The sequence below is a fragment of the Mesitornis unicolor genome, unplaced genomic scaffold, assembly GCF_000695765.1.
Source record: "Mesitornis unicolor isolate BGI_N332 unplaced genomic scaffold, ASM69576v1 scaffold733, whole genome shotgun sequence".
NCBI lineage: Eukaryota > Metazoa > Chordata > Aves > Mesitornithiformes > Mesitornithidae > Mesitornis > Mesitornis unicolor.
The window spans coordinates 45,457-55,993 of record NW_010175145.1 but is presented as its reverse complement, the minus strand read 5'-3'; the positions used below and the strand labels follow the sequence as shown (position 1 = coordinate 55,993).

At 35.8% G+C, this 10,537-nt stretch overlaps 1 protein-coding gene across 1 annotated transcript in view; it reads left to right on the top strand.

Annotated features, from left to right (window-relative positions):
• ETNK1 (ethanolamine kinase 1) overlaps positions 1 to 10,308 on the top strand; it is a gene marked incomplete at its 5' end in the record, with an annotated part of 16,142 nt that extends 5,834 nt beyond the window's left edge. The window contains 4 exons of the mRNA XM_010181264.1: positions 4,087 to 4,170; positions 5,830 to 5,990; positions 8,502 to 8,575; positions 9,776 to 10,308. Of these exons, the coding sequence (XP_010179566.1) occupies positions 4,087 to 4,170; positions 5,830 to 5,990; positions 8,502 to 8,575; positions 9,776 to 9,848 (392 nt within the window). The remainder of the gene's footprint in view (positions 1 to 4,086; positions 4,171 to 5,829; positions 5,991 to 8,501; positions 8,576 to 9,775) is intronic.
• Between the last annotated feature and the right edge of the window lie 229 nt (positions 10,309 to 10,537).

The following is a 10,537-nucleotide window of genomic DNA, read 5'->3' as shown; positions in this document are numbered from 1 at the left end:
CTAGTAAAGTTTGAGCAAAGCTGGTAGTGTTTATCTGGCTTTTCTAAAGCTGGCAAAACCAGAGTAACTCATTTGGTTTAGCCACGTTGTATTTAGCATTTTGTTTGAATGCTTAATTTACATATCTACTACGCATGGAGTGTGTTGTGTGCATGTGGTTTTTTTTAAGCTACGACTATTAACAGATGCTAGGACTCGTGTACAATGCAGTTAGAGTGATTGTGGCTTGCCTCAGTGCTTAGCTTTAGACTTGTCCTCTGCATGAAATTGATGTTTTCAGACTTGAAAGAAAAATCATAGTTGTACAAATTACTGCTTTTAAGAATAATCAGTCTTATGTCCTTAAATTTTATTTATGAGACTGGAATAGCATGTAGAGTACTGGCTTCATTTAATGGAGCGTCACTTGTCTCATTTGAATTTGTTCATGCTGTGGTTGAGAGAGCTCTGCCTCTTACTGTTTTGTTAATGTCTGTTTTCAGTCACTCAGGATATGAAAATTTGCAAGTGTTACTTTACATAACTTCTAATTATCAGTGTGAATTAATCTGAAGGATATAACTCAGAGCTTCACATAGCTCTTAATTACAATTTGAGCATCAAGGTGGTCAAAATATGCTTGATGCTTGGTACTGCTTGTTTATAGACATTGTGTTCTGATGCTCTTAAAGTTTGGTGTTTGGTTTTTTTTATCAGTGTGACCTGAGAGTTTTAAAAAATACCTGATATTTTAAAAGTATTAAAATACTTTCTGTTGAATAAGACCAAGTATCAGTATCTTTTTTTTTAATTCTGTATCTGTATGTGCTCTTTTTGAATGTATTAAAATCCCCTGCCACAAAGTTGTGTGTAGATAGATGGCTAGTTTTGTTCTGTTTATTCCCTCTGCCTACCCAATGTTTTCTATGATCTTTGGTAGGAGTCTGTGCGTGCTCATTGCTTCTGAAGACTGAGGTATGTTTAAGGCTTCTGGTCTTGATCTAAAAACGTATTTTCTTTTGCAAAGCTATATTGGGTATTTATAGCTAAAATTATTCTTTGGATATATGACCCATTTATAAATCTTTAGGTATGCTTATAGCATAGATCATTGTCTTTACTGAAGCTGTCTTCTAGGGTCTCAGTGGCTCACCTGATTAGCAGGATGGGACGGAGCTCAGGATACATCATTCTGCTGTCATAACTACAGCTAGAAAATGCTTACCTTATTAAACCCTTAAAGGTGAAGAGCAGCTAGAAAGAGAGGTGTCATTGCCCTCCTACCTTTCAGTTCCCTGAGGAGATCCAACAGATGTGCTCTTGACTACTACTTGATTTATTTAAAAGTTGAATTTTTGCTGTATGGAACACAACATGTATCCATTTTCACAAAATACGTTACATGTTGTCTACACTAGTAGACTCCTTGTGTAGTGTGTTTCAACTTGAAATGTTCAGTACTTTTAATGTCTCTATTTCCATTGGTAACGGTAGCTTCTCCAGAGAGATGATAGAGCTTAGTTTTAAATGTCTCGCTTCACAAAAATAAAAATGTGCTTAGACTAGCGTCTCTTGTTCGTCTGCCTGCTCCCAGTGAAATCAGTGTGCTTATTAAAAACCTCAAACCAGAAGCTAGCTACTTAACTACTATGGTAAGCCATATCTTTTAGAAGTTACTTTCCTGTATGAACTGCAGTAAATCTTCAAAGTAACTCTAATGCTGTGACTATTTAAACAATTAATGCAAAGTTTCTTCTGCTTCTAAAACAAGATAGCTGAAACATGTATACATTTATGAAGTGACACACTTAATTTTTTTTTAATTTTTTTCCAGTTTCATAGAAAGAACTGTTGTATCTTTATTATGAGCCTTTCATACTAAAATTAAACTTAAGAGTTCCACAGTAGCAGAAGTCTGAAAGAAATCAGTGAAAATGCAGAGCTTTTAAACTTTGAACTTCAGTCTTATTGAATGTAAGCATACCAAACTTTCTTCATCCGCTGCAGACTAGGTATGCTATTGTTGCTACCTTGTGGTGGCATGCGCTATGCTACTTGTGCACAGACTGGAGGTTTAACATATCACTTGTTCACATGCCATTTCCCCATAGGAGAGTGCTTGGTAACAGCCTCACCTGTGTCTTGTTAGATTCAATTTCTTATTGTACATAATACTATTTTGATATGGAAGTAAGTTTTAAATGCTAGTTGTACTGAAAAATCGTAGTAGCACATTCGAAGTGAAATTGGCACATGTAAGAAATTTAAAATGTTTCTTATGTTCACATTTTGCAAGTAGACTTTTACCTGCCATATTTCTATTTTGCATGGGGGAAGAAAGAAAAACCCTCTGAATACAAGCAATATCAAATATTGGGTGTGTGCCTAGGGATAAGCTCAGGAGGTCAGTTGTGGAGCAGAATATTAACCAGGGTTGGGCTGTGCACTTTGATGGGCTTGTAACTTACAGGTGTTACTTTTTAAAAGCAATACTAAAGAACCAGCAGGAAATGCAAACATATGCAAGTATATGAATCTACCAGTCAAGCAGTGGCAGAAGTTAATCTGTGACAGTATTATAAGATCTTGGCTGCAGCTGCTGTAAAATTTCATGTCCCTTCAGAGTTCTAGAGAACCTCAATTTTCCATTGCCAACAGGATTTTCCTGGGAGGAGCTTGCTGTTTTGCAGGCCATTTTCTTGTTGGTTTGTCAGAGCCTAAAACATTTAACCTCATAGCTTTGGTAAGCAATCCTCTCTCTGTGGAAGTAGGGGTAAAACTCTTGACTTGGAGGTTTGTGACTAAGTGATTTTATTTGTGTGGTGGGGTTTAACTTCCATTGTCAGTGCTTAGACAAGAAGATTTATCCATCTGGAAAACATTAACGTGCTAGTATTTCAAATACAGTAAAAATGAGCTGCAGTGGTAGCTCGGTCAAGACACTTATCTGGCAGAGCTATTGTATTCCATATGTGGAATATCCATCAATCTTAAAGGCAGTATATTAGACTCCTAAATTCCTTAGTCTAGGAAATACATAACATACTTAACATTATTCTTGATTTACTTTTCTTTTTGACCTGGAGTTTTGATAGTGAGCATTAGTATCTGTAAGATGTTTTAAGTCATGCTAAGAAAACTGATTGTTGTAATAGAAAGAATGTGTTTTGAGTTAAATATGCAGCTAGTAATCAAAAACATGTTTGTAGAAAAGGGAGTAAGGTGCAACTGTGAAAATTGCCCTTTTCAGCATAGCAGTGGGAAATGCAAAGTTTTACATTTTAATGTTCTTGTTGAAACAGCTCTTAAGTTAACCCATTGGTTCATTTTCTGATACCTTTAGTAACTTCATTATTTTTCCTTAAAATACAAGAGCTCTAGTTTTACTTAATACATCTTGTTAATGTCTTGTCTGTTTGATGTGGAGTAGACATAGTTGAGCTGTATTACCTCGAGTGAAGTATTTTCCCTAGCTTCACTGTAGGTAAATGCAATTTGAAAACATTTGGGGCTGTGTTTCCTGTGTTGCCCTTGTTTACGTAATACTTATAGTTTTGGGGACTTGAGAATTGTCTTGTAGCTTCTTGACACTAGTTTAAGCTAGCTAAAAAAATGCAACAACTAAGAATAGTCTTGCTTTGTAAATGTGGTTGGAAGAAGCAGGAAATGTTAACATGTTAAGGGAATGCATATTTGTGAGAATAAACTGGACTGTTGTTTTAGTCGGGGTAAAATTGATCTGCTATTTTTACCAAAGTTTAGATAAAGCATCCTCTACTATATTTCTGATTTTGAAGGTAAAAGATGCCCTCATGTGGTAGAAGTTAAAATTGAAATTCTGGTTTCAGGGTTTAAAGATGAACTGTAAGCTCTAAGAAATTATTCAAGAGCTTTCTAGTATGAATATTCAAAGAAACCTTGTATCATAAAAATCATAGCCTTACTCTGGAATGTCTTGTGTGCACACAACAGGGCACCAGTAAGATGGGTGTGTGGTTTGGTTTGGTTTGGTTTTTTTCCCCCCATACTTCAAAGGACACCAAAGGATTTGGGATGTGACTTCATTTGATCTGGACTCTGATGTTGCTGCTGTTGTGTCTCACATAGGTGATGTGCAGTTCATTGACTATGAGTACTCTGGATACAACTACCTGGCTTATGACATTGGAAATCACTTCAATGAATTTGCAGGTAAAAATGGAATTTCTGGGGTAAAGTTAAACTAGTTTTTAAAAAATAATAATTCTTGCACATTCTCTTCTTCTCTCTGTACAACACTTATATAGCTGTTCATCTGATGGTATCAAAATGTGTTAATGTCTCATCTTGCTGGCCAGTTATGCTCTTTCTTTATAGTTCTGCTAACCCCAGAAATGGGAATATCATGTCCTAAGTTTTGGCAGAGTTAGTTAAATACAGAACTCACAGCTTTCACAGTATCCTTTTGTTAAATAACACAGCAGAGACTCAGCTCATTGTAATGAAATGCTGTGGATGTATCTTTTACAGCATAGGTATATATTGAGAGTATGCTGTGTGGTTCCACAGTTCGAAATGGCAGGTTGACATGGTTTTGGTGGCTTTGCTAAATACTTGCCCTTGAGTCGTGTAGTGAAATCAAAGACTAAGACTCTGTGATAGGATGAAGGTGGAATTTTAAGAATATGGTGCTGGTAGACTCATTCATTTACTGGTTCAGATTTTTTCTGTGAATGCTCATTCCATTTACTCAGTAAGAGTGAGTAATAACCTTGAGTGTATGCTGTGTTATTTCATAAGATAAGGAACAGGAAAATCCTACATAATGATTAGTATAGGTGGAAAGCACAGTATGGTGAAATTAGGAGCCTTAATGTACTGGTCATTGTTTCACAAACTGCATGTTAAGTCTAGATAACTAAAAAAAAAAAAATAAAAATCAGTGTATGCTTGGTAATTTAAGTATTTAGAAAGCAAGTCAAATTCTTTACGAAATATGTTTGAGAGCTTTTGATTCATCATCTGGGACTTCTTCTGAGAGCCTAACTGCATCTTTAAAAGTAAGAAGATAGGAGTAAGAAGATGAAACATGCATGTTTTTTTGCCTATGGAGAATAGTTGTGCTTCACCTGCTATTCTCCATCTAATAATTTTTTTTTTCTTAAAGCTAAATTTGAGTTGATTGACATAGGAAAAAGTTTAGGGGATTGTGGTGTTCATGCAACTAAGACTTAAGGAGAATTCTCAAATCCTCTGGGAATGATAGTTATTGGGAGTGAATTGTGATTCATGTTTGGGACTCCTGGCAGACTCCCTATGGGCTGTGAATAAGCATTTCCAGTTTAAGAGGAAAAATAGGACAAAAAACAGTGGTTGTGGAGATAAAACTTATTCTACCAATACCCAGTGGAGGAGAGAAGTAGACTAATTTTTTTCTCGGAAATACCAACTACATTGATGACAATGTATTTCTATCTGGAATCAGCTTTGGTTATTGTTCCGTACAAATGCCTTTTCTTCTGAAATGTGTAATATTTGATATGTGTGGGAGGGCTTTTGTTTCATAATGCAAATGCTTTATCTTGAGCTTCTCTCAAAACCAAAGTTGTTGAATTTCAAAATACAAGTAGAATATGTATGTAGCTGAAAACGTACACAGCAAATCTTTCTACAATGTTGAACACTTTGATTTGTGTGTGAGAAATTCTTGCCAATGTGAAACTGATAAAATCAGGTCGAAGTAAACACATTGTCCACATCAGTTTGTGCATGTGTCGTACGGGCAAGGAGTGGGGAAGTAGTCCAGTAACTTGATTCTAATGGTCTTTTTAGACACTAAATTTCTAATAGCTTTTTTTCTTTTTTTTCTAGGAGTTAATGAGGTAGACTACACCCTTTATCCTAACAGAAAATTACAGGAACAATGGCTGAGATCTTACCTTGAGGCCTATAAAGAATATAAAGGATTTGGCACAGAAGTCAGTGAAAAAGAAGTTGAAGTTCTGTATGTCCAAGTCAATCAGTTTGCACTGGTAAATAACAAACTGTTTATTAGAATATATTAAATGCTGTAGAAAAGCCTACTATTCTGTGGACAGATGTAATTACCATTTTCTTACTCTGAGTGCTGTAGTATGTAAAGAAAAACTTCCTTAGCCTGTTCTGTGGTAACTTTCTGTTATGTTGTGTGTCAAAAATTTATCTGTAGAATATTTTTAGTGAAAGAGGCAGTGAGCTTTCAGAAAATGAGATGCACTTTTAGCAAGTATTTCTATTCACAGTTTACTGGTGTGGCAAGTTCCTGAGCTGGCTAGAGCTTATGGTTAGTCTGTGTTGAACTTTTTCTTGTAAGAAGACTGAAGAGCAAGGTAGTACTTCATAAAGACCTGTAAATCTTCCAGTTTTTAAAATAAGATGATACAGTTTTGATTAACTTGGATACTTTGTTGTTGTGGAGTTTTTGTTTGTTTGTTTTTTGTTAACAGGTCACTCTAGAGTCTTTCAGTATTACCTTAACTCTTTTCCTTGCTTGCAGTGGCTTGGCAAGCAGGGAGTTCAGATTTGGTGTTGGTCACCTTAGTGGTTTAAATTGTAATAAAGTGCACATGTTATCTCCTGTGGTTCCCTGGATGTTCTGCCTTTCTATAGAGTGTGAGGGCTCTCTGGAGTCTGCTCCCTGCTCCTCCTGTGTCTGTGCATTATAAACTGTCTCCTGTCTGTTAGTCTTTGTCCTTTCCCTTAGAAAGCATGGGGCATGTTCAGTTTTGACTTGCCTTCCATGCGACCTGGCTTTGGTGCCTTGTTTGTCAGGGAAAAACCTGTATCATTCACAGAGGTAGAGTAAGAAGTCAAATAGATGTGACATTAAGTTCTTGAATGCCCCAACTATATACGCTGTTAGAAGCAGTTTGGAGATGTCTTCACACCATACCCTCCGACTCCCCCTGCTTTATCTCTGTGATTTCTGAAGATACTTTACAGGTTCACATTTTTTGTTCTGTTTTCTTACCAGCCTTGATCTTGTTTTGCCTAGAGGATATAACAGGAAATGTTACAGCAAAAGTGCCTTTTGCCCAGTGACTAGATAATTTTATTTTGCTTTCTCCTGAGGAATAACATGTGAAAGTATTCATAGGAGGACTAAGGCTAAGAAGCCAGTTTGGCCTTACTTCAGTCCTTTTTCCAACTAATTCAAGCACACCTTTGTTACTGTAATATCTTCAGTTTTCTTACAGAAAGCTAATGGTGGCAGTGAGGAAATACAGTTCACGTTCTAAGAAGGTGATTATTAAACAAGCCCTTAAAAATACCAGCTTGTATGCTGTTTTTCTTTTAAAATCTGCATTATTGACTGTTACTGTTAAATTCAGCTGTCTCATTCTTTTAGGACAGTTAGATCTGCAATTAAGTAGGCTGGTGGTCTGTCTGAAAATATTTAACATTGTTTCATCAGTTTTAAACTATGGTCATACTAATGTTTAAGAAGATAGAGTTCTGTTTAGAGAACAGCTCAAGACCTGCCTATAGACAGACTGACACTCTTGTGTTAGTTCATGTGGGAAGATCTTTTAAGAGAAAATGTGAACTAAAATTAATGGATGCTGGTGTAAAATGCCGAACTGCTTGCTATCAGGCAAAGTTATCTAAACTAGGTGTACAAGAAAGATTCACACGTACATACAGTAGTTGCTATTTTAAGGTGTTCTCAAGCATGTGTGCATGCATGTGTCTTCTATACCCTGGTCAAGTGTTACATGCAAGCTTCAGAAAGCAATTTAGATCATTACTGTGAGCAGTTATTTACTGAACAGAAGTCTGAAGTATATAATTTGTAATCTAGGTGGTCCAGAAATGTCTTCCATAAGGAGACTATCAAGCTTTTATGACCATTACATATATTTGTTCATTTGAAGTATACTAGCGATCGTATAATTAATGTAATCTATAGTTTCAATCTGAAACTGAACATAGGCTTCCAGATTACTTACCTGGACTTGTAATGGAAGTAAGTTTAGAACAGGTGAGAAATTTGTGTAAATGCTGATGAGTTAGAGGTTCTCTTACATAGCTACAGATCATAACCCTTCATCCATGTTAGTAGTGGAAATGAGTTGTAGTTATAATGGCCTAAGGATTGTAATCAGAGATTCAAAAGGAATTTCGTATTTGCACTGAAGTTGAATATATGTAGAATAATATATAACCCGCATGTAAATTAGCAGCAGTGGAAATGACACAGTCATATTTCTGTGCATTTTTTAACATGATGTTATAGTGGTACAACAGTCTAATTACCTATGTAATAAATGCAACTTTTTTTTAATGGTGCATGGAGAGTCAGGAGGCCAATAGATTTACTCCTCACATTGTCAATAGCTAATTCTGTTAATACTTGTTTACTAGTCTCTTTGGTAGAAATATCAGATAACTTTACAAAAAGATTGGGTTTTGAGAGTTATCTTGTAGATAACTCTTTGTCTCAATGTGAGAATATGTTGGTTTTATATAATGTTAATCTTTCAGTAGTAGTTTTTTTCTTTCAGGCTTCCCACTTCTTTTGGGGATTGTGGGCTCTAATTCAAGCCAAATATTCCACCATTGACTTCGATTTTCTAGGGTAAGTGTGCTTGCTACATATAACAATAGAATACTTGAGGTTGGAAGGGACCTGTGGGGCCATCTAGTCCAACACCTTAGCTGTCAGAAACTATAAGGTCTAAGCAAAAGACCTGATGTGATCATACTTATAACTCTTGATTTTTAAGAGAACAAGGCAGTAAAAACTGCCTGTTGTGCTTTTTTTTTTTTTAATTGCTGAAAGTTCTCTAAGTTAGTATCTGCTCCTGGACTAAAACACGTGGTATAACAAGGCAAGGAACATAACTAGAGGAGTCAGTGGTTTTGGTCATTGAGTGTTGTTTGTTAGAGAGACAAAAGGAATAAAAGCCAGGTTGGGCAGTGTGGTGTACTATCTGTTAGATGCAAGACCTACATTTCTAACTGCAAGAGTTAAGAAACTGTGCTCTTGTACAAAAGAGCTTGTTTATTTCTTACTGCATGGAGTATTGATCTTAGAAATTACTAATCTTTTAAAAAGACTCTTCATAATGCCAATGAACGTCAAGTTCTGTCTCCTGAGATGCTGGCCTTGCTAGTGGTGTTCTGTTTCAGGTAGATGTGTGTCCCTGGCACTTTTTTTAAAATGGTCTTTCATGGCAACAAGCAGAGGAATTAGTCTCTCCATTGGGGACTGTGCGAGGTAATAAAATTAATCATTTCACTTGGTAAAAGATCCCACTTTAGAATTTATTGCACTGACTAAGCCAGTTTACTTGTGTCATTTTGTAAATGGGACAAATACAAATTTCTTCTTGCGACTATTCTCAAGTAGCAGTACTTGTTAATAACCACTAGGTGGCACCAAAAAGAGTAAAGCATAGGTGGTAGAACCCAAAAACTTGTCAGTTTTAAATAAAATGTCATTCTTGCAATGATCAAGATCAGATTTCTCTGGAATTTTAGTTGTCAGTTGTTGGACAGTCTGTTAAGAACTGTTAAACACAAAACCACTATCTTTGATAATCCTGAATAGCATCAGTTTTTTAAACAGTAGCAAACTGGAACTTGGGGGTGGTGGTTAGGAAGTACCATAATATGGTTCCTCTGTTGTTAGTTTCTTCCTTTGGCATCTGCTAAGGGTCAATGTTGGAAACAGTGTACTGAGGTAGGCACACTTTTGACCGGTCCTACCTAGCATAGCTGTTTCCATATAAGGAGTTATCTGCTCTTAACTAAAAATTTCTGTCCCTTTCAATAGGTATGCAATTGTTCGGTTTAACCAATATTTCAAGATGAAGCAGGAGGTCATGACATTAACTCTTCCTGAGTAATGAAGAGGAAGAAATGTACCAAGTGGATAGACAACCCCTGAATCTTTTCTGAGAACAGATACTAGAAAAAACCTAAACATTTGTTGAAGTTCTGTAATGCTCACTTGGTGGTTCTTGCTTTATAAATAATGCCTCTAAACAGTCCTTCAATGTTAAATTTAATATGAAGAGCATACGTACTGCCGTTGATATAAAATGGATTAGAAACTTGCTAAATCTATAAAAAGTTGTAGAAATGGCAATTTAATAATTCTTTGTAATTTAACATTTGTTGAATGTGAATTATTTATTATAAGTTTAACAGGATTCCATTGCTGCTTTCATCGATTTTTGTGAAAGTTGGGTGCAGACAGTGAAGTTGTTCCAAAGGATTTGTTTAAAACTTATTTTATTGAAGTTGCATTAACTTATCTAAAGAGAACATGGTCAGAGAATATTAACCTTTTAGATGTATACAGGCAAAATGAGTGATAATAGACTCATCATATCACCAGTGTGCTGTGACTAGGAAAAAGGTTAGGATTATCTTTATTTTTCCCCTTTAAAAACAAAACAAAAACAAAAACAGAACCACAACAACACCCCAGCCAAAAAGGTAGCTTTCTATATGATGGTACTTTTCTTTTGTATCAGAATCAGCTAGCTTGCTGAAACAATAAATGTTTTGATTTTTCCTTCTTGATGTGTGA